This window comes from Ascidia mentula, chromosome 2, assembly GCF_947561715.1.
Source record: "Ascidia mentula chromosome 2, kaAscMent1.1, whole genome shotgun sequence".
Taxonomy (NCBI): Eukaryota; Metazoa; Chordata; class Ascidiacea; order Phlebobranchia; family Ascidiidae; genus Ascidia; species Ascidia mentula.
Window position 1 is genome coordinate 11,397,019 of NC_138567.1, and position 27,670 is coordinate 11,424,688.

The 27,670-nt window shown below is 38.1% G+C and overlaps 7 protein-coding genes across 9 annotated transcripts; 2 read left to right on the plus strand and 5 right to left on the minus strand.

The window, feature by feature from the left end:
• Position 1: 1 nt before the first annotated feature.
• Positions 2-943, minus strand: LOC145888653 (large ribosomal subunit protein uL14m-like). Its single transcript, XM_082979453.1, has 2 exons — positions 728-943; positions 2-662 (listed from the first exon to the last, which is right to left on the minus strand). The coding sequence occupies exons 1-2, from the start codon at positions 790-792 to the stop codon at positions 143-145; spliced, it is 585 nt and encodes a 194-aa protein (XP_082835579.1). The 5' UTR covers positions 793-943; the 3' UTR covers positions 2-142.
• Positions 944-1,696: 753 nt separating this feature from the next.
• LOC145890534 (V-type proton ATPase subunit D-like) lies at positions 1,697-3,546 on the plus strand. Its single transcript, XM_082981641.1, has 6 exons — positions 1,697-1,872; positions 2,058-2,175; positions 2,467-2,646; positions 2,865-2,981; positions 3,064-3,130; positions 3,287-3,546. The coding sequence occupies exons 1-6, from the start codon at positions 1,832-1,834 to the stop codon at positions 3,538-3,540; spliced, it is 777 nt and encodes a 258-aa protein (XP_082837767.1). The 5' UTR covers positions 1,697-1,831; the 3' UTR covers positions 3,541-3,546.
• A 384-nt stretch (positions 3,547-3,930) lies between these two features.
• Positions 3,931-8,270, minus strand: LOC145890532 (glycerophosphocholine phosphodiesterase GPCPD1-like). Its single transcript, XM_082981639.1, has 16 exons — positions 8,086-8,270; positions 7,927-8,011; positions 7,767-7,857; positions 7,580-7,699; positions 7,326-7,411; positions 7,144-7,244; positions 6,344-6,444; positions 5,991-6,120; positions 5,795-5,927; positions 5,615-5,669; positions 5,404-5,496; positions 5,230-5,344; positions 5,044-5,165; positions 4,835-4,971; positions 4,312-4,421; positions 3,931-4,146 (listed from the first exon to the last, which is right to left on the minus strand). The coding sequence occupies exons 1-16, from the start codon at positions 8,132-8,134 to the stop codon at positions 3,935-3,937; spliced, it is 1,740 nt and encodes a 579-aa protein (XP_082837765.1). The 5' UTR covers positions 8,135-8,270; the 3' UTR covers positions 3,931-3,934.
• On the minus strand, positions 8,173-9,619 carry LOC145890533 (tRNA (guanine(10)-N(2))-methyltransferase TRMT11-like). The gene has a single exon (XM_082981640.1). It carries the CDS (start codon positions 9,605-9,607, stop codon positions 8,273-8,275), a length of 1,335 nt encoding a protein of 444 aa, XP_082837766.1. The 5' UTR covers positions 9,608-9,619; the 3' UTR covers positions 8,173-8,272.
• A 397-nt stretch (positions 9,620-10,016) lies between these two features.
• LOC145890531 (mediator of RNA polymerase II transcription subunit 25-like) lies at positions 10,017-12,481 on the minus strand. The gene has a single exon (XM_082981638.1). The coding sequence runs from the start codon at positions 12,441-12,443 to the stop codon at positions 10,017-10,019; it is 2,427 nt and encodes an 808-aa protein (XP_082837764.1). The 5' UTR covers positions 12,444-12,481.
• Positions 12,482-13,085: 604 nt separating this feature from the next.
• Positions 13,086-16,281, plus strand: LOC145888672 (protein max-like). Its single transcript, XM_082979475.1, has 5 exons — positions 13,086-13,377; positions 14,429-14,461; positions 14,525-14,632; positions 15,135-15,258; positions 15,328-16,281. Exons 2-5 carry the CDS (start codon positions 14,429-14,431, stop codon positions 15,423-15,425), a joined length of 363 nt encoding a protein of 120 aa, XP_082835601.1. The 5' UTR covers positions 13,086-13,377; the 3' UTR covers positions 15,426-16,281.
• A 29-nt stretch (positions 16,282-16,310) lies between these two features.
• LOC145888671 (ammonium transporter Rh type A-like) lies at positions 16,311-27,544 on the minus strand. Of its 3 annotated transcripts, XM_082979472.1 has the most exons (10): positions 27,394-27,544; positions 26,569-26,726; positions 25,715-25,904; positions 24,913-25,063; positions 23,828-23,972; positions 22,778-22,941; positions 22,390-22,527; positions 21,842-21,972; positions 21,329-21,485; positions 19,873-21,078 (listed from the first exon to the last, which is right to left on the minus strand). In XM_082979472.1, the coding sequence occupies exons 1-10, from the start codon at positions 27,396-27,398 to the stop codon at positions 20,968-20,970; spliced, it is 1,350 nt and encodes a 449-aa protein (XP_082835598.1). In that variant the 5' UTR covers positions 27,399-27,544; the 3' UTR covers positions 19,873-20,967. The 3 variants fall into 3 exon arrangements, with proteins under 3 accessions (XP_082835600.1, XP_082835599.1, XP_082835598.1); XM_082979474.1 differs by lacking the exons at positions 21,842-21,972; positions 22,390-22,527; positions 22,778-22,941; ... (3 more) ...; positions 26,569-26,726; positions 27,394-27,544 and adding exons at positions 16,311-16,579; positions 16,643-16,807; positions 16,915-17,069; positions 17,354-17,914 and having other exon boundaries at positions 18,218-21,036; positions 21,329-21,471; XM_082979473.1 differs by lacking the exons at positions 21,842-21,972; positions 22,390-22,527; positions 22,778-22,941; ... (3 more) ...; positions 26,569-26,726; positions 27,394-27,544 and adding exons at positions 16,311-16,579; positions 16,643-16,807; positions 16,915-17,069 and having other exon boundaries at positions 17,354-21,036; positions 21,329-21,471.
• Positions 27,545-27,670: the final 126 nt, after the last annotated feature.

Genomic DNA, 27,670 nt, shown 5'->3' on the forward strand with positions numbered 1-27,670 from the left:
AGCTGGTGTGTTGTATTTATTTAATTGCGAGTTCCAATAAAAAAAATACACTACACGTTTGTAGTGATTGCAAAGCTAAACATAACACAAACCAAGCAATTGGACTTGATTTGTTTAAACTGTAGAAAACCACGAATCACACTCACACAAATGCACTTGCGATAGCAATGATTTTTGACATGGATGCCTGATGACGTGTGGATGAGCGGTGCCCTCTAAGCCATGATGGAATAGGCACATTTATCCGAGTTCCAAGGGGGTTGCCATCATCATCCAACAGTATAACATTGTTTGAATCCATTTGTGCTTTTAAAACACCCATATGAGCCTTTTGTCCCACAAGTAATGCCTTTATCATTTCACCATTTAAGGTTATTTTTACCATATCACCAACAGATCCGCAAACGTCTCTGTTTTTTCCGTGGTAAATTTGAATAACTCTGGCCCTTTTGCGTATTGGGGCTGCTCCCTTTGCTGAATTGTCAACAATTCGAACTTTAGTCAAAAGTTGCACAGCGTTTTTCTGCATAAACTTTATGTCCCTGTCCAGGTTTCGTATGTTATTCGCACCACGCTTGTATCCCAAACGCACATTTTCGTAAAACACTTGATTGTCGTAGTTTTTTCGATCTGGATAACATCGACTTGTTGTACTGATGTTCCTGCATACGTTAACGTAACAATTAACAAACATGTCCTCAAAGGTACAAAGAATAACAAACAATACCTTATCAGTGTATTATTCCTGAAGGCACATCGTAACAAGCTGTTACACTTTCCAATACATTCCATTTTCTCGCCACTACATTTGTTGTTAAAAATTCAAAACAAAAAGATCTTGTACAATGTACATTGCTTGCACCCGCACGTTGACTTCAATGGTTTTAAAAACGTATGCCACTGCAAGGCGTTGCAAGCTACTATCGCGGTACAGGCGAAAGTAAATAGACCCCAAGTTTTGGGAAGATAATTAATTAGTTTTTATTCTAGCATCCATCTCTTTGTTGTACCATGTTTTTTTGGATTTTGTGACCGAATTGTTTAGGTTTTTTTGATCAAAAATCAGACACTCAACAAAACAAAAAAAATGTATACGTTTTTGTAACAACCTTTAGCAAAAATAAAGGGTTGTTATGAATTTTTTTATGCCTAATTTTATGAAAATGTATACAGTTTAAAAGGAAAAAATGATGAAAAACATTTTTATGTCACCAAAAGGGAGTTATTTATTTTTTTAATTTAGGTTGGCGTATTATTGCAATTTAACACTTTAGTACTATAGTTTATTAAATTTAACACATGTTACTATTGTTAGCTGTTGCAACACAAAAACAGCAATCTCTTTTTGTACACCAAACTAATTTGCATGAAAAATAAAATACTTGATCTGCCACAAAATCTTTTGCACTTTGGCCATCTACAGCTACATTTAACTGACTTTAACTCACGTGATCCCATGACCGACCAAAACACGACTGATTTAGTTGTGCACTAAACAAAGTAGGATTTTGATTCAGGCATATAAACAAAATAAGACTTGCTTCTGATATAAAGTACCAGGTGATTTGGTTTATGTAGGTTTACTGTAATTTGATTTGTATTCGGTTGTAATAAAAAAACGGAATATACAATACAACCAACTTACATATTCTTGTAATCTTGAACCTGTTGAGACTGTCATTGATTTTCAAGCTGGTGCAGTTATGTTCATTGTAAATTACCTTCAACGAGAATAGTGAAAGTTAATGAAAAATGGTTTGGTTGCTTATGTGTTTTGCAGATAGTAGAGTTAACCGTTGCATTGGTTTGTACCATACACCAATAATCCACCATGTCTGCAAGTGAAAGAATCGATATATTTCCATCTCGGATGTAAGTATAATATCCCCAGCTGACTTTTGTCAAAATAAACTGTTACATTAAACCATGCATTTATGTAGCACATTACCCTCTGTACAAAGTGGACACATCCTGTAACAATCAATTATTGTTTTAGATTCAACCCCACAAGTGGTTGAACCAGTTAAGATCTTCCTAATACCTCCTTTTTCATGCAGGAACCTGACTATTATGAAAGCAAGGCTCAAAGGAGCTCACAAAGGTCACAGCTTGCTCAAAAAGAAGGCAGATGCTTTAAAGATACGCTTTCATGCTATTTTAAAGAAGATTATTGAGGTATGTTGGATAAGCTGACTATCTGCAGTTATTTTGAAAGTACCTTTTTTAAGTTATGGTACAGTTGGAGTTGAGATAATAGAGATATTGTATCAAAACACCTAATTTGAACCACTTTATTAACCAGACTTTTAAACTTAATGAAACTAACATAATAATTTATACTTGGCTCAGCATTGCTAAAAACTCTTGATACATTCTGAAAGAAGAAAGCTTACAAAAGAAAAAACACTTTGCTCTGAAAGATATTGGACTTTTTGCATCAAATCTAACATAGTTTTCTCTTCTCAGGCTAAACAAGAAATGGGAGAGATCATGAAAGAAGCTGCATTTTCTCTTGCTGAAACAAAGTTTTCTGGTGGTGACTTTAGCCCTGTGGTGCTGCAAAATGTTGGCAAAGCTCAACTAAAAGTTCGCAGCAAACAAGAAAATGTAGCTGGCGTCAAGTTACCAGCGTTTGAATATTACGAAGTGGGTAAAAATGACTTGACTTTCCAAAAGTATTTCTAATCTAATAATTAAACATTCAAAGTATATATAAGATAGTAGCTCTTGACATTGGACACTGTATAAGACAACATGTATGATTTCATTAAAATTTAGAAAGGTTGTAGTAACAGTAAAAATATGTATATGTCAGTTTAACATAACAATGACAATAATTTCAGAAAATTAAATTTGTCCCACAGGATGGAACTGATAGCTATGAGCTGACAGGTTTAGCAAGAGGTGGGGAACAGATTTCAAGACTAAAGAAAAACTATTCTCGAGCTGTGAAGCTGCTCGTGGAACTGGCTTCTTTGCAGGTAATCGCAATGGTTTAATACTGCTAAAAGTTATTGCAAATATGCCACAGCTCTGATGCTTAGTCGGATTGTTTGTTTTTAGACTTCCTTTGTTACTTTGGATGAGGCTATTAAAATTACCAATCGCAGGGTTAATGCTATTGAGCATGGTAAGTTTATGTTTGTTGGAGAATAACAGTGATTTTAGAAAGTGACATACATTTTTTTGAAAGATGGATGAATTGCATTTAAAGATCATGTAACTTATTTGCAAAGGTACTAATTACAAATGTAGCCCATTCACTAACAAATATTCATGATTTCAGTAATAATACCAAAAATTGAGCGCACTATCTCTTACATCATCACTGAGTTGGATGAGGGGGAAAGGGAAGAATTTTATCGCCTAAAGAAGATCCAAAAGAAAAAGGAAATTATTCGCAGCAAGCAGGACATGTTGCGCAAGCAATGGGAGGAGACCAAAGAGAAAAATATGGGAAATGACAGGCTGAAGCAAGTTTTGTCGGCACATGTTCCCAATCTCCTTCATGACAAAGAGGATGAAGATTTGCTTTTTTAACTTTTTCGAAACTCTTCTTGTGTCGTATTCAAATTTAGGGAAATATAAGCTTTGTTGGAAAAATTGTACCATCAGCCCAAGCTGCAAAGGTATACTGGTCTTTTTTTGTGATCATTTGTGGTCACACTGGTGATTATCTAACAATATCACTTGTCACTGCAAAGCATAAACATATGTGCAATATATTGTCAAATTATATGTATATGTACATAAAAATAAATGCAACAACCATAATTACTACACTCTTGGTATGTCTAGGAACACAGTTCACAGGAACACAATAAAATTTTGAATCCACAAACACAAAATATCAATTGAAAAGACATAGGTTGGCATTTGGAGCAATAAATAATGGAAAGCTGCTTCTACAACCTAACTTTCTTTGACTCGGGCATTAAAATACACCATAATCTTTGGCTGATATCCTGTCATATATTACCATGTCAACAGAGCAATCATGCATTAACTGCAAGTTGTCAGTGCAACCATCTCCATAACAAACAAACAATAAATTTCCTTCATGACATTTTGTGATAGTTTCAGGCAGTTCGTAAACGTCTTTCTCCAAAGAGTTCAGTCCCAAAAATCCCTCGCTGAGAGCTGTACCTAAAAAGATCAACAAGATAGATCAGGAACACACTGATGATGATTTTAACAAAGCGAAATATATTTGTCTAATTTAACAAGACTGACAGATATCAGCCTGAAACAAAAGTTTCTGAGATAGTAGTTATTTCAGGAGTCACAATTTCTTGTTTGGTAAATATTTACCAATTGCCATGTAGTTTGTTCTTTCTCTGAGGTCCATCATTGGTGTATAATGCATAGTGTCACCATTGGTTAAAAACAGCACAGGGTATTTGTTCTGTTTCCTCCTTAGCCTGTGTACATTTTAAACACAATTTAAATGGGAACTCAAAATGAAAGATTAATATTTGTCTTGTCGGACTCTCCTGTTAGCATTATGGCCACCAAAGGTAACAGATTTTTCTAAATAACTGTATAAAATTTCAGGTCGTTTGTCCCACAAAGTTTTTGTTTGATATACATATATATGTTGCCACTTCTAGACTATTTGAATAAGCAACACTGATGATGTCTATCAGCAGATGAAAAAAACAAACAAGACAATTGTTTAGATGAAAAAATGAAAAAAAATAATAACCGAACTAAAGTTTCACATTTCATAAAAATGTGTTTTGAGATATCCAACATTATTTTATGCCAATTTGAGTGCCAGGTATGCACAAACATAATTTATTTAAAAGTACAATTCTTCAACAGTATTGCTCACATTATACAAATGTCAACATCGAAGCAGGAAAAAATGATAGGTCTGGTAAGTGCACAATCAAACACTGTTTCCAAAATAATGTCAATATACTCGTTCGCATCAAAAGAAGAAGGCATTCCACCTTCATAGGCACCTTTCTACAAAGTAACATTTGTGTAATAACATTGGTACTGCAAACAGTTCTTTATCAAAGACTTTTAGCCACATACCATGTCCAAAGTCGGCCACTTCACCTCCACATTGAAACCAACAGATGGCAAGACATTTTTGAACACATCCCGCAGAGTGGGAAAAGGCTGCGATTCTCCACTAGAATCATTTTCATCGAATTCTGGTAAAAAAAAAACGGTTTGTCGAAGGCTTTAGTCAACAAGCAAATAATAATTAGGTCATACCCAATTTTCTGAGTGGCGATGCTTTTCTGCTTTCATGTCTCATTTTGAAAGTCTGCAGCTCATCCAGGTTTAAATCAGAAACTCTGACATCCATTAATGAAGCAGTGCCATCTTTCTAACAAATAAATAACTGATTGATAACCCACTGCATTTAGAACAACATTAAAAACATACCTTTTCAGTTGGAATACAAGCACTAAAGTCATGATAAACTACAGGCACCTTGTCTTTGCTCAGTAGGACATCGAACTCCACATACATAGCACCCTAAATAATAAAGCTATTTGTAAATGTTGACCAAATTCTAGGAACTCCATCGTGGTAATAATGCAATTAGAAACAGATTTAAAATTACGTAGTTAAAGATAAGAATATAAATAGTTACATTTTCAGCGGCCTTGTTGAATGAAGCAATGCTGTTTTCTCGGACATCAGCAATCCTATGAATAAACAATATTATTTAAGAAAATTATCTGTGGTTTAAACATGTTAAAACTGCCATCAAAATAATGATGGTGCGACAAGAAATGGGGCTCTTGAACATGAAATATCAGGTTCAACATACTTTTCACTGGTATATGAGTTTCCACTTCCTCTGTGGCCTGTATGAACACATGTCTTATGACTCCAGTGTCGCAAATAACATTCCTCCATTGTCATGCTAATAGTCTTGTGGGGATGAATGGTGAGGTATGGCACTTCACAAGATAAATTTCCAATTGGGAATATAGCTATGTTGTTTCAGACACACGGAAACTTACATTGTATATTGGCTATAGCTTTTCCAGACATGTCAATTAAAGTGTTGCATAGTATTCCTTTAGATTTGGCTAACATATCGGATGTAACAGTAGACTTTCCCATTGTGGCATTGGTTGTTGGATCCATGAACTGAAGACAAACAGTCATATGTCATTGGCTGTATATTTTTATTGCAAGAATGTAAATTAATAACACAAATAAGAAAAGTTGGATTGTAGAGGGGAATTTACACCTTTTAATAGTATTACATTATCTTATATCTTGTGGTATTAATTGTGTGCATAAGTCCATGTCTTCAAAATCACCACATATTTTTTTGTGTTTTGCCACCATCTAACAATAAAACAAATACCTCTAAAATAACTTGAGTTTTGTCAGGACGGCAAGTTTCTATAATCACCGATACACAAAGATTTTCATCAGCTGGTATAGGAATCCCATCAACAGGGACCTCTACAATACAATAACACGTCACAACACCAAGGAATGGCGGTTTTGGCAATCACCAATCCAAATAGATGTCAAACGACAATTAATAGATTGAAAATACTTCTTATTGTGTGACAGAGGTGAAAGCGTCAGAGTCAATTTCAGGTGGAAACTTCCAAGTCAATGTATTAAAAAACCTTGTCTCAAACGCTTTTATTTTTTAAAAACATGTTTCGCTTTAATAATAAGAAACCTTAGTTCTTGTACAAATATAAATTTGTCTTACTAAGAACTGTAGATCAATATTAAAGCAAAACATGTTTTCAAAAAATAAAAGCATTTTGACACAAGGTTTTTCGATGATTGTGATGTCAATATTTGATATCGCATTGGTAGTTCGTATTACACCAATACATATGCTTTCAAATATTTTGTTTTTAAATTTATATCTAATGAACATTGCGACTAAAGATTTTGCAACAATGGCTAAAGTTACATCCATGTTCTGTCTGGTGACATCTGCTTTTCATGGCTATTTTTTTAATTTTTCAGTAAATTATGTCAAATTTGTACAATGTCAAAAACAGTATGGCTATAACCACGATGTGCACTGCTTCAATATAATTCCATCCACACTTTGTAATCATGCAACCAATTACTTAAGTAAAACAAATTAGGTCTATCTGATCTGACTAACACTACACAGGCCAAGTGAGAAACAACCTGTCAGTTGGGAGAAGTGCAAAGGTGATATGGAGTTGACCTTGAGTGACATGGGCATGGGATGCACAATTGGTTTTACAAAGAGGCGTGAGAGACTGTCCCTGCAATCACAACAAGGTTTGATGGTTTTTAAAGGCGACAGAGGTGTTACACAGTCATGTCTTAAACCTGGTGGTTCTTACTTGATGTGCTGTGAAGCGGAAAACAGATTAGAGCTTATTTGTAGTCGGATTTCGCTTTGAATGGAAAGCCAGCCTTCCTCCACTTTCTACAGCAAATTACACATTTAAAAAGATACCATTTTTCAGAAATTTATTAAAAAGTTTTGAAATTATATAAATCTAAAAACATACATACTGTTTCAATTACTTTGTGAGTTACTGACCAAAAAAAATTAAATTTGCAAGTAAGTGCAAGACCAATTTTTTTAGGGGACCTTGGCATCATTCACCACTCCAAATTGATCTTCCTGCTTGTTAAAGTCAACTTTATCCGGTGTTACAAATGTGCGACAATCATCAACAATGTGGCTTTCCCACTTTTGTACAATTTTCAGCTAAAAAAATTGATACATGCTAATCTATAAATTACAACTTAACCAGTACATCATAAAAATCGCTTACCTGATCGGGATGTTCTGTAACACCTATCATATAGCGGTATTTGACCATTGAACCAGTCTGCAGGTGTACACTTCCAACCCATTTGTTATCTCTGTATTGAACAATAGATGTTTTGTCAAACAATTAAAAACAAACACCAATACATTTATCAATGAATTACCTGCGACTTAACAGCAGACATTGCTGTGGTTTCCATGCACCTAGTTCTGAAGTATTTCCAACGATACCAACCCATTGGCCAGTTTCTGTAACATTCGACATGTAAAGTTACGAGCCAAATCATGTTTTGCTAAAAGTACATACTGCATATTCTACTTACCAATGGTGGAATCTGGAACGTTCACAGTGAATGTACATTTGCAGGTCATAGTTAAACAAAACAAAAAATATAACTAAATATAAGCACCTAAAAAGATGACAGAAAAATCTTTTAAATCATTTGGCCTAGATCAAACATTTTGCACAGTTTTTGCTAAACGTAACAACACAATCAACATTTCAAACATCTAATGTTGATTAAAATATTTTTTCCGGAAAGAATTGTGACCGGCAAAAACATTTTCACTTATGACAGCTTCCATGTCTGATGCATTGGAGTCTTTTTCCATCACTATCAACCTCCTAGAGGAATGCCTGTTGAGCACCTGTTCACAGTTGTACAGTAACTTTAAAGCAGGGTGTTTTGGTACAATATCTGGGGTGTAGTCCGAACGGTAAACTGGAAGCCAGTAGACAAGTCTTCCACCACACACAAGCAACCGTGCAGCAAAGTCGAGTAAGTCTTTGAACACGTCATCCAAATGGTAAGCAGTCTGTTCAGGATAATGAACTTTTCCTTCCTCCAAAGCAGGAATTTCAATTTCCCCTTGTTTCTTGGTGCCCACACGCATACATGCCTCGCGGATACCATATGGGGGATCAGTTATAATTGCATCGAACAGCACTTTATCAATTTTCCAGGCATGATTGGCAGCATCAGACAATAGGACATCAACAAAGCGATTCTGAAGTCCGTACTCAGACAGGCAGTTTCTGATCGTTTCATCGCGTTGCCTCCACTTGGTGCCTTTCCTTGAAGACTTACCTCTGCCATGCAAAATGTTGTAACTGATGTCACCTCCAATCACATGGCTTCCATAATGGGCAGCTGAAACCAACAAACTGCCAGATCCAACAAATGGGTCACATATCAGGTTACCTGGAATTGCTTTAGCAAGGTTGGCCATTAGGAAGCTCAGCATGGGGTCCATTGAAGTGTTTCCTATCAACTTGCGCTCTTTTAGATTATATTTCTCCATTAGTTGCCTCTGTCCATCACACAAAAATCTAGTGAAGTAAATAGCAGACGGAGCAGAAATAGTTTTTGGCCCTTCAGATACATAGTCCTCGATTACAAAATACTGGTCTGTTGGATTCTGCAGCTCCACATTACCCTCTAATAACAACACATCCTCAAGAGAATCAATAATTTCTTTTTGTTTTTGGCCAGGTATTTTTTTACCAAGGCCTTTCACTCTCATGGAAAATGTCCTTTCTTTGTCAAAAAATGGCTGCTTCCAACCATCAGGGTATCTGAGAATGGATTCTTTCAAATCTGCGTAAGTCGCTCCACTACCCCATAGCTCATATGCACTTTTGCACAGAACTGTCCTTGACAGTATTTCTTTTACATCCTTTTCTTCCAGGCTATCAACAAAGCAGATGGGAGAACCTTTTTTGACCGGTTTTAACTGCAATGGAATATTGAGGGCAGTGGCAATTGACTCAATTTCTGGAATACCGGCATGAAACGTGCCTTGGGCCAACAGCAACAAGTACTTTTTCCTACAACCTACAGCCATTGGCACTAAATGAGAAAAAACAGGAAGATGTAAAGCAGGCCAATGTATAATATAGAATCACATCCGGCAGTGGTATACTACCCAACCCCTAGACTTACGGCACAAATTCTGCTCTAAAAACTTCACAATTTAAATAAAGATATGGTCCAGCAAAAAAGGTAACAAACTTTAAATGATTTATATGCATTGTTATATGCAAATATAGGGCTTAGGTGGTCTCCATAGGATAATGTATTGGTGATTTAACATCTCTCTCTTTCAAAAAAATAAAAATGGAATTACATCTTAAGTAAAAATTTCTTTAAATTTATCGATTTGTGACAGAAACAATAATAAAAAATTATATTGCAAAGAAAAGATATTCACAATCACTGAACTGAAGTTCATACAAACATGGTATATATATACACTAATAAGGTCTTTGATTTGGCATTCCTTGCATCATATTGCTCCTTGTCATAAAGGTTTGCTGCTGCATTTGTGCAGGCGCTTGTTGCCTCATTACAGTGCTGTCCTGTGTTCTCATACCAATACCTCCAGTTTGTTGAACAGCATTGTTGTTATGGAGCAGGTGTTTCAGCTGTGTGTGGTCTTGCATGGTACGGTTATTGTTCATCGTCATTCCATGTATTTGTGAAGACATTTGCATGCGTACCTGATTATTGGGATTGTTTATGCTACCTTGACCGGCAGACATCAATCTAGCATTTCCCATAACTCCAGCCTGCATACTATTCCCACTTGTGCCAGTATTTATTTTGTTGCCACCAATGTTGCTCATGGCAAGCTTCTGTGGCATGGAATACCTTTGCTGGGGCTGAGTGGGGTTAGATGGGACCATTCTCTGCATGCTGGCTATTGTAACAGGTTGGTTCATACGCTGCTGCTGGTGAGACCCCTGCATGCTTGCCAACTGCACATTTGGTTGTCCCATATTTTGCTGGTGCTGAAATCTTGTATTTTGTTGAAAATTCGGTTGTTGTTGTTGTGGCTGCTGCTGCTGTGGCATTCTGTACTGGGGCAGGTTAACTGATGTATTACTACTATTCATCACTGACATAGGCATTGTGGAAGCTGAAGATATGCCACCTGGTCGTATAGTCAGGGTATGTCCAGCATTACTTTGTTGAGAAACACTGTTCTGGGCAATGTTAGAATGCTGTGAAACAATTCTTTGCTGTTGCTGCTGTTGTTGTTGTTTCGATTGTACTACACTACGAATTGCCATCATCACTGCAGCGGAGTCATTGGGTATAAGTCCAAGAAACTGATTTCTGTCATCTTTCTTCTTCACAATAATAATTATTAGTTTAGCCTCTGCCGGTTTTTGGTTGGCAGCAATGTTAATCAAGCCACATGCATCTTTCTGCAAGTTCATTACCAACATTTGAAGCATTTCAGTCTGTGGAAAATGCAGCATCACGACCTTGGACGATCGCAGGTGAGTGTTTACTGGTGGCGAATTTATTAAATTCAGCTGTATGATTTGCATGACAAGTTTGCTTGGCCATATGCTGGAATTTATTTCGTATAGGTGATTGGGACTTTGAATCATTTGGCAGTTTATTGTACGGGCAATGCGTTGGATTCCTTCAGGAGTCTTCCGCTTTTCAAGCCATTCCAACGTACCTGCCCAAATAGTTTTAATCTCAGTAGTTCGCTCGGCCAGCTTTTCTACTTTCTTGGCCATGGAATGTGCTTCACTCAAGTCTTTCTTTGGTTGATGGGTTTGAATTGAGATTTGCCCTGGCATACTGGGTGGATTAGAGGTTGGCACCGGATTGTGCATGATTGGTCCACTCTGTGAATTGAAAGCAGTGCTTGCTTGAACTTTAGTTCCACTGTTACTAGATACATTTCCTTGTTGGTCCATTGGCAAACTCTTCACCTCCAAAGCATGAGGGTTTTCAGGTTTTGTAAAACCAAAAGAGGTTGTTGTTGTTGCAGAAGAAGTTTGGGGAAATATAGCTTGGTTGTCCAAAGGCAGGTTGCTCACATTGCCCTGCACTGAACTGGTATTTTGGGTATTGTTCAACATTGTTTCTGGTGGAGGAACACTGGTTAACGTTGGTTGGCTTGTTGATATAGTAACTTCCATTACAGCCATGTCGTCTTCTGTTTTAATTACATGTGCATCATCACCACAACTTTCAGTAATTGGAACAGGCTCTTTATCAGTAGGTAGCTTAAATCCACCAACTAAAACAAAGTGTCTTTTGTCCTGTGCAAAGTTCAGTAGTTGAGAGCCCCCATTGTTGGATTGGAGGTATATCTGTTGCAGCTCAGAAATGTGTCTTGGTGAAATAATAGACATCTTTACATTAAGCTCATGCAACTTGCTCACTATTTCATTTCCAGTACAGCCTGAAAACTCATAGCTCTCCATGCAAGGGGCCTGGTAAGGTGGTGTGTTAGACACAAGCAAGCAAAACCGCTCCACATCATTCGAAGAATTACGACAATCTTTTAAATCAATAAAAAGTTGCAAAGCTGTAGCTAGGCCCTCAGTAATATGACTGTAATGTTCGCTTCCCCCGCCTATGAAGTTAATTGAGTCCAAAAGCTTGACAAAATCATTTACTCTTCTAGTCGGAGCATAACATTGTGTCAAGGACTCTGGTGATCTATCCGCAGAGTGAAACAGAACCAAACCATACCGGTTTCCATCACCATTACTGACCAATTCTGTATTGGGCTTTGTTAGCTGATGAAAGTGTTTAATTGCAGGGAGAAGATAAAGTTTCTTGATAGAATCCCAATGTGAAATCATATTTGCAGTGGATTCTGCAACAACCACCAGTTGCACAGGTGAACTGGCTTCTTCCTTTGCAGTCATTTTGAGATGGTTGTCAGAACGTTGCAACAATCGTTAAAAAATTCTATAAAAAATACACAATGTAGCCTATCAGTAATATAATACACAGTATCAACCCAATGGTGGAATTGTGACACGACACGTCGACGTCGACACCTATAAGACTGGTCTTCATACCAATACACAATCCAAAACCAAAAAATAAACTACCTCGTAGGTAATGCATTGATTGGTGTTACAGGTATGTAACGCGACTAACGAGTGTCAGTCCTGTTCCCCATTTGGTTTGGCCAACACTGTTAGCACTTGCGCTTCTACCTCAGTGTTCTATCACTGTGACGTCATACTCGGCAGCAGCTGATGATCAACACATGCTAATACTAATACATACATAGCGCTACTGAATTTAAGTTCACTTTTGTAACATAACAAAAATGAAATAAATAGATCGAAGTTAAAAAATATATCCAACATGATATGCTATGACACGAAAGAATACCGAGTTTCGTGTGAGCTCATGTTACTGTGTAACTTAAGTTGAGTTTCAATGCTGGTTGTTAGTTATATAAGTGCCAATAGTATATTTATGTGATCACGTGGATACACATCAAGTTTCGCTTCCCGTTTTTTCAATTTGTTTTGTTGTATTTTCCAAGCATGTAGGCTATATCAAAAGCAGTCAAGCGTTACGCGCAAGCGTAACACGAGTTTTTCCTTGTCCTAGTCTTGCTATAAATCAACGGATGTATACATTTGTCACAACTGTAAGTTGGCAACTGGTAGTTTAAGACTTCATGTTGGTAGCGCGCCGTTAACCTAAAATTGTTTCCCGGTAATAATTTATGTATATGGTTGAAGGCAGTCCTGAAAAGGGGTGCACAAAATAAACGCAAAGCTGGATCACAAATATACAAAATGCTTTGATGATGACAGGGAGGTGGATGTCGACAGTGATGTAAATATGGTTTGTGTCTTTTTGTATCTTGATATTTTATATATACATCTTAAAATTATGGTTAAAGCCTACCTCAATATGTTTTGTTAAAACTAATATAAAAGTGTAGGAAAAGCAATATTTCTCGTTTAATCAAGTGAAGTGTTGAAATGTAACATATTGAGCACATATCGCATTAATGTAAGAAGCATTATGTTATATTCCAAACCAAACTGGAAAATATGTAGTGGCAGGGGTGATTTGCAAACACTTTATATTCTTATTGGCAGTCAGCTGGGAAAAAGATAACTGATAAACCTACCTTAGATAAACTGACCAGACTGGAAAAAGTGTCAAAAATTTACAGATAATCATGCGAAAAAATGTTGTGATCGTCCGCGCAAAACGTTGTGATTGGCCGCGCAATTAAGGATCGCCGAAACAAAATCCTCCGCGCAAAACACAAACTTTCCACTCTGGTAAACTGTTAGGGTTTCCAAGGCTTCTCGACAATCACTTTTGGTTCTAAGCTTGTCCATCCCATTAATATACCGTGCAATCTGCTATTTTTGATTAGTTTTAGTGGGAGAATAAACTATATTATCATTATTATGTTGCTGCCTGGCATATCGTATTTTATTTAATTGTAAACGTCTGTGAATAAAAGGTATGTTACATTGTGCCACAAAAACAGATAAATTAAAATATGGTACATTATTATATGAAAATGTTTGTTATTTCATGCATCTCTGTTGTTGGAAAAAGATCTTTTCAGTATGGGTTACACTTTATGTGTTTTATTTTCAACATAACTGAATCATTCTGCAACACAGTTTGTTACTGATGCTGCCAGAAATCAACACTTTAAAAATATATTTACAAATTGAAAAGACTGTTAGAAAAAAATTGTTACAAATTAGCAAGCTGCTGACATCTTATTTGCACAAAATTGTTTTGCATATTATTTGAACAGCATGTGGTGCAATGTTTGTCAGGCAGCCTTTGTTTACTTTCCACATGAAATGGTTACGTGATCAAGTACCCCAGTCATTATACTCTTTGTTTTTATTAGATGGAGGATGACAAGAACGGCATGTCGACTGGTGTAAGTGCAGCAAAGAGTTTGTTGCAACTCTGGTGGCTATAAACAAATATATATATTTTATAGCTTAGTAAACGATCACACCACAATGCTTTGGAAAGAAAAAGAAGAGACCACATAAAGGAAAGCTTTAATGGGCTAAGAGATTCAGTGCCGTCTTTGCAAGGGGAAAAGGTAAATCCCTTAGCTAAAACTTTTTATTTCATATTTATTTCATATTATCTGTAAAAAATTACTGCTCCTTTGCTTTAAAAAAAAATTGGCAGGTGGGTTGAAATCCGGGCCAGTATAAAGTGGACAAACAAATTACAGTTTATTAGCTAATCTATTTACAACAAATGAAGTTTAATGCTGCTCCCAGCGTAAAAAGGTGCATGAAATTTCATTTTACTGAAGTACGAGCAGTGCTTTTACAAGTAACGCTAATTCATACCAAACCCTGGCGGGCCAGATTTGGCCCCTGGGCTGGGGTTTGCTATGTCTGGACTAAAACCTAGCACCAGGGTTGGCCTTAGCTAGAACTATACTTAATGATATAGTTGGTAGGTTCCCAAGGCTCCATCTGCCTCTTGGCCTTCTGTCTTTATGTATTATATATACAATATTCTCTGTATGATAAGTTTAGGTTTTGGTTACCTCCATGACTATGTCTTATGATGCAAGTTATCTTTGCTAGGCATCGAGAGCTCAAATCCTAAATAAAGCCACCGAATACATACAGGATATGACCAATCGGAATTCTGGTCATAAACAGGATATTGATAACTTGAAAAGACAAAACAATCAGCTCGAACACAGAAGTGAGTTGTTTTGCAATAACACTTTTACTTGTGCCAGCAAGGGTGGTTGTTAATGTTTATTTCTTTCAGTTCTTGCCCTTGAAAAAGCCAAACGTGAAGGTTTGTTTTCGACCAATCAGCCAACAACTTTACAGGAACCAATGGAAACGGGCCGGGACAGTTCATAGCCATAGCTTGGTGCAATGTGTCACCAAAAACACTGGATATTTAACATTTCAAACATGATTTATCGTGCACATAGTTACAGATATATTTCCTATATTTTTTATACTCGTCAGATGAACCAAGATGGAAGGGAACACCAAAGATAACCATATGTTGACAAAAAAAGTTTGTTAAGGGGCCACATACATTTCATGTCTCCTATAATCTCCTGTACTATTTATCCGTGTTCAATACCTGGGTTTTCTGTTTCAGATTTATATGTATGATCAAAACTACACAAATTTGTTATCTTGCTTCGTACAACGACTATGTTTTTAGCTGTTAATAGTGACCGGACAACAATTTGGCAACACTAGTCGATCCATTATCTACATGTTACGCTGTATGGCAAGTTTTGATTTTTGTCATATTTTGACAAAAAATGTGTGTTTTGCTGATGCGCTAATGCCAATAGGCAAAACTAACCCATCTTATCAGTTGGGTTTAAATGCTAACAAACATTCTGGTGCATAGATTATTAAAACGTGTTAAAACTCTTGTTCTGTTCAATTTCATTTCAACAACAAAATTCCAACATGTTTTAGTGTATTGGGCACCTCAAAATTTTCAACATTGTTTTTCCTTCCATTTTGTGCCTTTCTATCACCTTGATTCCAGCGATTACATGTTTCTGAAACCAAAAATGTTTGGAGGGAAAGCACCAGATGTGCACACAGTTAATAAAGAAAACCTAGTCATGAGGAAGATCTTTTGTGGGTATTCTTGAAACCTAATAATACAACAATTTGAACAAAAAAATCAATAGTTGCAATGGTCACGTCTGTTTGGAGAGTCTACATGTACTCATTGGCTTGATATTGTAGGTTAATTGAGATGAAAGGTTTCCAACCAACTAAGAAAACATATTCATGTCCGCCCCTGCATGGACTTAATTTTTTCGTCTGCATTAAACTTTTTCTTCTGATTTTTGCTTAAAAAGGTTTTTGGCGCTTCTGCCTCCCACTGTTTTTTGAACATGGTGTAAAGCCTCATAGCAGCTTGGGCATCCTGAACAGAACTGTGCTCCCCTTTTTGAACCTGGACCCCCAGAATTTTGGAGCAGAGTACTCTCAGAGCAGGAGACTTCCCACCAACCATTGTTTTAAATGGTTTGTACCTGAGTTAAGATATTGGTTTTGTGACTGAATTTTTAATCAAGGATGTCTACATTTAAACCTACCTGGCTGTGTCCCTAACACACTTTTTGGGATGATCAAGAAACAAAACTTTCATGTCGTTCCACAAGGCATGGCCCACCAAAATTCTCCCTTGCAGAATATCTGAAACTTCTTTTTGTACAACTTCAAATTCCTCAGCGTTTTCAAGATCTACTGGCCTTACACCACTAAGACAAGCAATAGGATACACTGTTAATGCCAATGTAATGTTAGTTTTTATCTTAACACAAATCTTAATTAGCCAATTATTTACTCCCATGGCTTGGGCTCCTACCTGACAAATGTTCTGTAATCAGTAACTTCTTCCCGTGACTTGACAAATTTGTCATAAATGCATTTTCCAAAAAGATTGACAAGTGAAACTCGAGCAAGAACAGATTCTCTTCCACTTTCACCAACTCCCACCATTTCACAATCCATTGCAACTGCCTAAAAAGACCCAATGTCTGAATCACATGTTTAAGTTATCCAAGCCAAGGTGTTCCTAATTTTCCTTTTTTAGAATCTTTTTTTGTCATATGAATTTTTCCACCTAATCGGTGTGGAAGGTATAATGAAAAGCAAAAAATAAACAACCTAGGCTTTAATCACAAACTTAGATTAGGCCTTTTTGTTGTGTGATCCATAGACCCCAGTTTAGGAAACCCTGATCTATATTGAGCAACGCCATAGACTCCCAGGGATTCACAAAAAATTTAGTATGTTACATTTACCTTTGTTAATCCACCAAATGCATTTGATTTCACCAGTTTCTTAGCTGTGTGGCTCGTTTCCATCCGGGAAGCTTTTTTCGACACTATATTGAGCATGTTTGCACTGTCAGTATCCGCTTCCATAATGTCCTCGATTGGTATATCATCAAACCATATATCCACATCTTTTCCACTTCCCAATGATTTTCCATTTTTGCCATTAATGTTTTTATTATTTCCCCCTTTCTTGTGTTTGGGACTGGAATTAGTAGTTTTATTTTTTAACTCTGTTTTCATCACGCCAGTGTTTGATTTACTGTTCGGAGGCGTATCGTTTGAAATACTGACATGTGTTTTCTTTGTCTTTTTAGCATTTGTTTCTTTATCTAAGACAAGTAATTTTCTTTTTCTATGTATTTCCTTGGAGTTCTCAGGTGATGATTCAATTGTTTCCTTTTGTTTGTTTTTTATCTTGTTGTCGGAAATTTCCTTTTCAAGAGCTTTCCAATTTTCTGAACAACTGGCGTGTTTCTTGCCCACTTTAGTAGTCTTTGGCTTACCCATGTTAATCCCTGGTTACAGCTAAATATTAAAAAACAAAGAAATGTTACTAAATAATCCCTTTTCACGCATTTTTATAACGAAACGAGACCGTCGCCCATATTCGCCATGCTCTAGTGCATTTTTCGCACGCATGACCGCACTTACGGTGACATGTGAGAGACAGGTTGCCTGTCGCTGGGATTCCGTGTCGTTTAAAAAATATCAACAATCCCGCAAAACGGATTTTTATCAATTTATGTAAAAACTGAGATTAAAATATTAAAAACACATTGTAAATGATTCAATTGTCTCAAAACAGAATATTTGTCGAAAATTTTTTACCCGGATTTATTGCCGGTTCGGTTTTTAAATTATTTTCCGGTGGGAGTTTCCGTAAACTTTTTACTCAATAGGTCCAGTTTCACAAAACTGTTTTATTCGCCGCGTGCACCTATAAATATTGTGCAAAATATTTCTATAATGTTTGTCCACAACATGGTTTTCTTACAGCACCACGGCCGACTTGTTACGCATATCATATTCAAAGCACGAATTTAAATGCAGGTAGCTTCGTACCAAGTTGTACTTCTCCATATGAGGTAAACTAACCTGAAAAATCGGATTTATCTCCAATTGTACAAGCTCACAGCGACTGCAACCAAGCAAAATAACATCTAGCATATTGGTTCTCCCAAACTTGTCCTGGCGGACCCCTTTTATGATGGCAAAATTCCGGTTCTGCCATATTTTTCAAGACTTCTAGCCCACAACACAAAAAGTCTTCTTATGAAATAATACAGTTCGTCATATTTTCACATACTATCTATGTAGATCAGTGTTTCTCAAACTTTTTTTCTTCAACGCCCCCCAAAACACCTTAATCATTTAACAACGCCCAACAGAACAGACAAAAAACATAACGAATTTATTTGTTGCTTGTCAATTAATGCGATGGGTGACGTTGGTGGAATGACCACCAATTTCGGCTGATTTCTAATATTTCAATACCAAACTCTAGTTAAAAACATGTAACCATACCACCGAACAGCAATTATTTAGCGTTGGTTGATGACACATTGTGACATACATAAAATTCATTGTGACGTCATAATCAATAACTTTTAGCACATTTTTGTGGTTGCGTACCACTTGGAGGTAAAACAGTTTCGTCGTGTGCACCTTATTGAGTGTTACAAAGTAACCTAGGGGATGAACTATACAAAATTTTGAAATCAGTTACGATTTGTTAAATTCGAACTATACCCGTAAATTACGGAAAGGTGCTCACGTACCACCAGAAATGCGGTTGCGTACTACTAGTGGTACACGTACCACCGGTTGGGAAACACTGACTTGCGGTATAAGAGAAAATTTGCCATGTCAGCAAGCGCCCATTTATTACCTAGCGCCCCGCCCGTTTGGTCTCCAGGAAATAACTATGGTGTTTCAAACCTGAGCAAAGTCCATGGCAATATTGCTACGAGGTGACCATGTGAGCTGAATGCAAAGCCTACTTTGGTCTATTACGACTAGTTTGCATTATGCCCATAATGCCGACTATGCTCACGATGACATTTTTAAGGTACCTTATAGCTTCGGTATTGAATTGTCACAAACGTATTATTTGACTGTATAAGACAGGGATCTTAAACACGCGGTCCATTAGGCATTTTGAAAATATTGGTATAGGTGCAAGTGCCCGACCAACATGTAATCATGATACATATATTTTTCCAAGTCAGAATAACTGGAAATCAATACAAGGCGTTAACGCAGTATGTAACAGCTTTTTCTGGTATCAACTACTAAGCTATATCTGTCTTTATGATACATGCACGTATGAAACATGTTTTACCCAACAAAGGTCAACATATTTTTGTGTGCACAGCTTAGCACGAGAATATTTTTACAACTTAAACCTAACATGCAAACTGACATTCGGCGTTCAAACGGTTGTCCACTTTTGCAATAATTTCATGAAGTACAGGCAGATTCCATTGAGAGGCAAGTTTACATTTTTGTTTATTTCGTTTTTTTTTTATTACAAAATGGTAAACCGCTCAAACCGTTTTAGGGTTCGTGGTAGACTCGTTTTGGTTTGGGAGCTGGTCACCTACGTCAATGCCATCTTCATATTTTTGCGTTTAAAATTGTTTAGAATTGGCGATTTCCAACTAAATGTTAACTTACCTTGAATTTCTATTCCGTTGAAAGCAAATAACATTTGTTTATACTTGCTTGGATTTGCCATTTTACCCAATTCAACCTACTTATTTGTCCCTGTGCATAATCCAGCCCACTAGTTATTATAAATAAGTCGACGTTATTTAAAAAAATACAGCCAAAACGCCTGCCACACAAATATACATGTTTTTACGTTTTGGGCTTCTTTCGATCCAAATTTTTGCGAGGCCCAGTTTTTAATATAACTGTATTTGTAACGGTTAAGAAACATGTCGATTATCAAACAATTAACCGACTTAGCAACGTCGTTATGTGGCCATTTGGTTACTATAACACATCTGCTGAGGTCAGTAACGAAGTCAACCATAATCCAAACAAAAAAGAAACGCCCATGTTAGCCAACAAGTTTTAGTTATTCTGTTACAAAGTTCATAAAATGACACGAAATCCCGCCCTGAATTGTAAATTGACTAACTTCGCATTTCATCCCCAAAGCGTAATCTGTTATAACAATCCCAACCACATTTACATTTAAACATAAATGTTAACAATATACGTATCCATTAGGTGCAGCGCACTCTTGTGGGTCTGGCGTAAAGGACTTCTTTATATGGCAAACGGATATTGAGATCGTACCAGCAAGTACGAGATGAGGTGTGCCTCAAAACTTGTATCTGTATACGAGTTGCTTTGGCACCACAAAAAATCATAAAGTCTCCCCCACAACATGCACGGGGCAAAGAGCAAAGGAAAAAGCGTGACTTTCAGGCTTGAGCATTGGGTTAGAATGCAGCACACAAGATTGGGTTAATCTTGCTGCGATTAATTAGAAGGCATAGATGTACACGAGCACAAAGGACAAACTCAAACATCATGACATGCAAAGGAGCGCTACAAAACACCGCAAATTATTCAGAGGCCGCGGCCGTTTCATTTCCATGGCTTTCCACGTCATTGTCCTCCTTGGATTCCTGGCACTGTGTAAGCGTATATTGGGTAAGTGATGCTTCCTCTTGGCACTATAACCATTCATAAAGAGTTAGACACGGGAAATATATATAACTATGACTTAATAAAACGTTTTTCCCCGAAAATTGAGTTTTATTATTATAGTGAAAGTTGAATTACGTTTTATATTTACAACAAAATATATAAATTACATATACTATAATATTTACATACGTTCAACCCAATGCGGACATTGCAAACCACTGACAACGGCTGTATCCAAAGGTCAATACCATTCTCGTGAAAAAATATGCTCTTTACCTCCCAGAAGATTTCATCCTCGTACAGTTCGTCGGTAACAAGATTGTCCCATACGGGAATCTTCAGCAGGAATCCAGTCAGTGTTCCGCCAACCAATGCCAAACCAAGACCTGCGGCCATCGCTGCAACCTGGAAACCTCCTTGCGTGCCACCCGTTCTGTGACGTAACAAAGCGACCTTTATTCTCTTGACCTAGTTAGGGCTCAGCACTCACACGGTCATAGTTTTGCATTATGTATTTTTTTTGAAACGGAAACGCCATCTGTGCATAGCGTGCAACGCTGATGCATAGATAAATACTTAACATTCCGAACTTTCATTACTCAGCTGCACTGCACCCAAAAGCGAGTTGCAAGTGCAGTGTAAGAACGAGATTTCGACAATGATGTAAGTTTCGAAATTGGGCAGAGCCCCTTACAAATGGACTTCACTCCAATCCCAATCAAGCGAGTCGGGGTGGCGAGATTCTCTAGGGACTCGTGTAACGATTTGGAAGCGGAACTGTTGTCTTACCTCGATCCGTTAGATTGCCCAAGGATCGCCCAAGTGATGCCGCTGGCCAAAGCCCCAAGAATTCCTGGCATTCCGTGCAAGTTATGCACTCCGCATGTGTCGTGCAACTTGATGGTGCGCAAGAGCAAGGGCTGTCGGAATTTAGAGTTGTTTGTTATGTTTACTTCTGTCTTAATCTCGTTAAACCCTTATCTCCGGTATGTGCTGTAGAAAATGGTATGTTTGTAGTGTTAAACCGTAGTTTTTAGAAACGGTTGGTTTCCCCCAGGTAGACGGTGTTCGAGCTGCAGCATTTGCGATGCCTATATGGTAAAGACTCGGACAAAAGATGTATCGAATTCTTTTTAACTTCTTTCGTTTGCCTCCAAAAAACAACGAATGCACGAAAATGCTTTCGTTGAAACATTTTGGGGCAACCGCAAGACACAGCTCAATTCGTCAAAATTATGATTTAATTCATAAAAATCGTGTTTTTCATTGTCCAGATTGATTTTCTATCTTTCAAGGACAGAAAGACGCAAAATAAGGGTAACTATCGAGAGGCGCACCTGTAGATATTTGTAACCAAGGGTAGAAAGAATGGCAGCTGCTGTTCCGATAAGAAGTGCTCCGAACGGGTGTACCACGAGGTCCGCACTTGCTCCCATGGCAACTCCTCCAGCCAAAGTCGCGTTTTGAATGTGGACCTGCATGTACAAAACGTGCCGATTTTTAGTATAGAGGCAAGTTTTTAATGGCCATATTTGACCGCGTTTGGTCCATACGACCACAAATTTTAGCCGAAGTGTAAGGTATAGATTTCACGGCAAAGTTGATCTTTAACGCAGTTTTTGTTCAACGGACTTGAACGCGTTATGGAACAAGGCCTTCCCTAATAAGCAAATACCTGCTCATAGACCGTGCCTTAATTATACCTAAATGCAACCAACCACTTACCATATCCAGTTTCCCTTTTTTGTCCACAGCAGTTGAAATAGCGAAAGTGGTGACGGTGCAGGCGGCCAAGCTTAAAACAGTGTTGATGATAGCACGTTGACGATCAGCGCCTTCCACTGGTCCGGCATTGAAACTTGGCCAGTAGAGCCAGAGAAATAGTGTGCCTGAGAAATAGATCAAAACACTGGAAATTTGTGCTATCACGTCACTTGTGAATCGCGTGCAAAGATGATAATTATAAGTAACACAGCTGTTGCGCAAATTCAATCCTTTAATTTTAATTTCATGCCATATAATTAGACAACGTCAGTGTTTCTCATTATTTCTTGATGCAGACTACTGTTGCAAAAATTGCGGGTCTCAATATCTCGTTAGCTAGTAGGTACGCTTTTTGCACTGATTGTGTTCACACGTATTTTTCACCTTGTAGCCCAGTCGAAAACTGCGCTATGGTTCACTGGCTGACAAACTACAAGGGGAGTTGTACAGAAGTTTCAAATTTTGGTCACACAGAATGCAAGCTTTGGCCCCCAAAACATTTTTTATCAGCATCGATAGAAAAAGCTCGATTATTTGAACATTAAGTCATTCCTTTCAATTTCACATTGCATAAAATACCCCTGAACTTTCTCCCATAGTTTAAGTCAGTAACATAATTAATTCACGTGAAAATTGAATTACAGTGTGGAGCCCGATGAAACCTCGAAGGTGATGGAGTCGGCATCAAATTGCTTATGACGAAACCACATTTGTATCATGTTCGCATCAGGCGTGGTTTATTCAGAGTTGATAAAATCTTTCAAATATATGATGAAAAAAAGTTGGTTGTTTAATTCTTCATAATATAACGAGTCGAGCGGCTGGCGATTATTTTTTGTCCAGTAATCCAAGGCGCGTATTGGCATGCTAGCGTGGAGATAACGAGTTTACCGATATTATCGCAGAAAAGTTGGCAGGTAGACAAGCACACTTTTCGCACGCGATGTACAGGAAGATACGCTAAGTTACGGCGTCAGAATCACGTGATAGGTTAGTCGTATGCTTTCTTACCTATCATAGCGAAGATATCCGAATGATATTCAGATCCTTCCTTGTCGTGATCGGTCTGTCCTTTCTTGTAAAGGACTCGCGCCACTGCCAGACCGAAGTAGGCGCCGAACAGGTGAATGAAGATGGAACCGCCGACGTCCATGGCCTGAAAAACACAAAGTACTGCAATGAATGTTTTGTTTAAGGCTTAAACAATCCTCCCAGTCTTTGCCTTATAGGGACAAAGAACTGTGCAAAACAGACCCTGTAATCAGACAGCGTCTTTTGCAGCGTGCAAAAAATCACAGCTGCGCTACATGGCCCCCAAAACCGCAACGAATCGACCTTAACAAAGACTGAAAAAAGGGCGTATATACTGCAGTTTGCCCTTTCGGTCGTTTGGAATTTTGTTTGCCGAAAGAAGAGGAGAGGGATTTGGTGATCAACGACGCGTGAAGGCCGACACCGGATGCCCTGGGTGTCGATGTTTGTGAGGCTTGTCACGCACAGTTACCTTTAGCTGCTAGAGAAACGCCGGTTGTATGAATTGTCTCAACATAATGACGATTTAAATTTTGTTTGTCAGGCAGGCATTAAACACGAATCCACATCCTACTACACAGTGTGTGACCGCAACTTGCGAGATATTGATTTTGTATTAAAACCTTGCCGGGTGCCATGTTGTCAACATGCATGGGCTTTAAATCTAAATGCATAGCGCTTTTATTTCCAAAGTTTTCAATTCTTGTTACAGTTTAAGATATTCACTGATAACTTATGTACGCTGTGATCACAGTGTAAAAGTTGCTATTGAATGAAGTGTGAGAATATATCGCCCAGTTTTATTTTGCTCCGTCAACAGACGCGTGCTTTTATTTGTTGATATAATGCTACTTACCATCTACCGAGATGTTATCTAACACGGCAACTAAAAATGTTTGATTAATCAAAAAGCGAACGACAGGCAATCTAAATTTCGTACGAAGAAATGACCAGAGCCATATAATTCTGACATACGTTTCATCCCAGGGTTTAGAGGCAGAATATTTGAATTTAGATGTCGCATTTCGTTTCCATGCTAACCATTTACCACAGCGTACACCAACCTGCAGATTTGTCACTCCAACATAAATGTTGATGTTGTAAAAGACCACTTCTAGAGTCGCCATGATGGTTAGCTGGACGGGGCTCGCCACGCCCAGAACGGCACCGAATGAGATCAGTACTGTCGCCACAGCGAAATCAGCTTCGAGGAGGCTGAACAAAGGAAAAAAGATAATCACACATAATCTTCCTACAGGTTATGTGACGTCACGACACTTCGCAGTCGTGAGTGCGATCTTTTCAAAACACGAACTGATCCTTACGACCCTTCGGAAAGAGTTTACCAATCCAAACTTATACGATTTTGGCATGTTTTTCTGGCACGATTGCGATTGCGAGCCCGAGTCACTATTTTGCATGCAAGCGATCCCACTTAACCCACGTGCTCGTGCAAAACAACGCCATCAATTGATCGGCCGTTTTTACAATCGTTGTTGTAAAAGTGATAATTTGGTTACCTACATAACTTGTATAGTTGTGTGTACAGCACCTATAATTCATAATTCGTCTTTAACGTTTTTGAAGCTTAATTGTGACAGGACATTAAACAAAACGGGACATAATGTCATTACTGCAAAAGACACGTTATCTATTTTATAGACGATGAGTGAAACTTGGTTAACTGAAATCCTGTCGCCATTGAGGGCTCACTTTCTAACACAAAAGATAGTTTTGCCTTTTCAATAAAAGATAGTTTTGCATAAAAGACACGTTCTTTATACAAAGTATTATTACTGTTGTTGGGTTCATGTCATGGAATGTGTGTTGACAAGTATAGCTTATACTTTATATTTCGGTGGTTACCTTTCGGTTGTCAAATAAATCTTTCCCCCAGTGCCAATCATCCCAAACCAACCATTGACCAGGGTAGACCATTCGATGACGTATGCTGTTAGGAGAAAGTTAAACCCGATGGAACCGAAGCCATGGCGCTTAAGAAACGTCATCAGAAAGCCGAAACCAATGAGCATCATAACGTGCACATCTTGGAAAACTGCAAAAATGTACATTAGTTGGCGATGAACGAATTGCAGTTTGTTTCAACACTGTTGGATTTGTTTTCTTTCCAGAACTGCGAGTCCACTGTTTAACGAGTGTTTTTTATGGCGCTCGTTTTGCGAAAAGCCGCAAAAATTCGCCCCGCGCGAAAACAGATTTTTGACAAACATCAAGTGCAGTAACTGAAGTTTTTTTTAATGAATGTTTTGATGGTCACAAAAACTGTTCATTGGTGATAAAAGTTTCAACTGATATTGCAAAATCTTTTCTGTGCATGGCATAATACTAAGCAACACGCGTCTCGCGATGAACTTGCACTGTTGCCTTGCACGACCAGGACGTAAATAATGCAAGTATAGGTGACAAGCTACCGTTTTGTGTTTGCACGAAAATATTGCCCGACGTCGAATTTTGGCACGTTTCAGTTCCGCAAGCAGGCGAGATGGGTTGTGTTGGTTAATGTTGCATCAACTATACAGGGACAAGTAAAAACACATAAACCAAGCTGCTTTTTAAGAAGTCCAACATACACAGAACGTCGACGGGTTTTCTCGTACGTACACACCCGATACCTGAAATGCCGGCCGGAACAACACAGGATTTGATACCACAGCGCAATATGATAACGGCGGCGACCTTTGCCGAACAAAGACACTTACGCGGATAGAGGTTGTTCGCCTTCTCCAGTTCAGCCGCATGTTCAGTGGAGTTGCTGTGTGGTGCTAACGAAGAGTCGTAGTCGACGAAGAGGCCGAAAAGAGCGATGCATATCACTTGGGCAACCAGCAGGATGCCGGTCTCTTTTCCGCGCGTGTTGCTGGAGAAATGAAAGCATAACTATTAAGCATTTAGCAAAATGCTTCTGCTGGCAATCCCTTCCTATTTGTTTACACAACATTCCAAACGACAGAGCTATTGTGTGCAAACGGATGGTGATAACAATACGATCATTTCTACTGAATCACTTTGTTGATATAAATTTCTCGATATTACATTACAAACCAGTCAGCTTCCTAAATTGCATTAGTAGAACCAGACAAGGTCTATTGTTGCCCAAAACAAATATATCTATTCATTGTGACTTATCAGTGAACAAAGGGTTGTTACAAAAGAAAAATATTCGAGGTAGCTAACAATCACACAGCAAGATAACAAAGGGAAAAGTCACAGAAATGCGCTCATCGCAATAAATTTAAACGAATTGTACTCGAATATCATACTTGTCTGAGGCGGCTCAAAACATGGTGCACACCAAGCACTTTGGAAAAGCTATATGATAAGCCCTTCAGGCAACCAAAAGCGGATTTTGGCGAGCGCCAACACCACAGTCTCTCAACTGACAGGCTACGTCGCTTTTTACCACGTGTAATTGATTGATCAATCTTCCTACCTATGGATATATTTACTCAAGGCCGCTTGCATTATACATTATGTTCACACAGACTACACAAAAAAACAAGCAAAAGAAGAGAAAATAAACTTACGTCATATTTATTTTGTGACTGTCCGACGCTTTGCAAATTCAACTTCAGCAGCTTCAGCTTCAACAAATGCCGTAGAATGTTCACAAAATACGCCTTTGGGCAGTAGTTGTTCGTCAGGTTGCACAAGCAAAAGTGAGCTCGTGGCACAGTTCGGACGAAGGCCTACAGGGGGCGTGTCAGGCATATGAAAAACGCGATTGAGTCATTGTTTGCCAGCACAGCACACGTTGCGCAAAGTTCGAGCTTTTGGCAAATAAGCTGTGCAGGGAAAGCAGCT

What these genes read in the sequence shown, in the direction of transcription:
- LOC145888653 (XM_082979453.1), bottom strand. Translation starts at nt 792, where the DNA reads ATGGAATGTATTGGAAAGTGTAACAGCTTGTTACGATGTGCCTTCAGG. An exon ending in AGGAATAATACACTGATAAG is followed by an intron (nt 663 to 727) that starts GTATTGTTTGTT and finishes TAACGTATGCAG; the next exon opens with GAACATCAGTACAACAAGTC.
- LOC145890534 (XM_082981641.1), top strand. Translation starts at nt 1,832, where the DNA reads ATGTCTGCAAGTGAAAGAATCGATATATTTCCATCTCGGAT. An exon ending in TGGAACTGGCTTCTTTGCAG is followed by an intron (nt 2,982 to 3,063) that starts GTAATCGCAATG and finishes GTTTGTTTTTAG; the next exon opens with ACTTCCTTTGTTACTTTGGA. An exon ending in GGTTAATGCTATTGAGCATG is followed by an intron (nt 3,131 to 3,286) that starts GTAAGTTTATGT and finishes TCATGATTTCAG; the next exon opens with TAATAATACCAAAAATTGAG.
- LOC145890532 (XM_082981639.1), bottom strand. Translation starts at nt 8,134, where the DNA reads ATGACCTGCAAATGTACATTCACTGTGAACGTTCCAGATTCCACCATT. An exon ending in AGCTATAGCCAATATACAAT is followed by an intron (nt 5,928 to 5,990) that starts GTAAGTTTCCGT and finishes TATCTTGTGAAG; the next exon opens with TGCCATACCTCACCATTCAT. An exon ending in AACAAACTACATGGCAATTG is followed by an intron (nt 4,147 to 4,311) that starts GTAAATATTTAC and finishes TGATCTTTTTAG; the next exon opens with GTACAGCTCTCAGCGAGGGA.
- LOC145890533 (XM_082981640.1), bottom strand. Translation starts at nt 9,607, where the DNA reads ATGGCTGTAGGTTGTAGGAAAAAGTACTTGTTGCTGTTGGCCCAAGGC.
- LOC145890531 (XM_082981638.1), bottom strand. Translation starts at nt 12,443, where the DNA reads ATGACTGCAAAGGAAGAAGCCAGTTCACCTGTGCAACTGGTGGTTGTT.
- LOC145888672 (XM_082979475.1), top strand. Translation starts at nt 14,429, where the DNA reads ATGGAGGATGACAAGAACGGCATGTCGACTGGT. An exon ending in AGAACGGCATGTCGACTGGT is followed by an intron (nt 14,462 to 14,524) that starts GTAAGTGCAGCA and finishes TATATTTTATAG; the next exon opens with CTTAGTAAACGATCACACCA. An exon ending in CAATCAGCTCGAACACAGAA is followed by an intron (nt 15,259 to 15,327) that starts GTGAGTTGTTTT and finishes TATTTCTTTCAG; the next exon opens with TTCTTGCCCTTGAAAAAGCC.
- LOC145888671 (XM_082979472.1), bottom strand. An exon ending in GGATATCTTCGCTATGATAG is followed by an intron (nt 22,942 to 23,827) that starts GTAAGAAAGCAT and finishes TCTATTTCTCAG; the next exon opens with GCACACTATTTCTCTGGCTC. An exon ending in AAAAAGGGAAACTGGATATG is followed by an intron (nt 22,528 to 22,777) that starts GTAAGTGGTTGG and finishes TTGTACATGCAG; the next exon opens with GTCCACATTCAAAACGCGAC.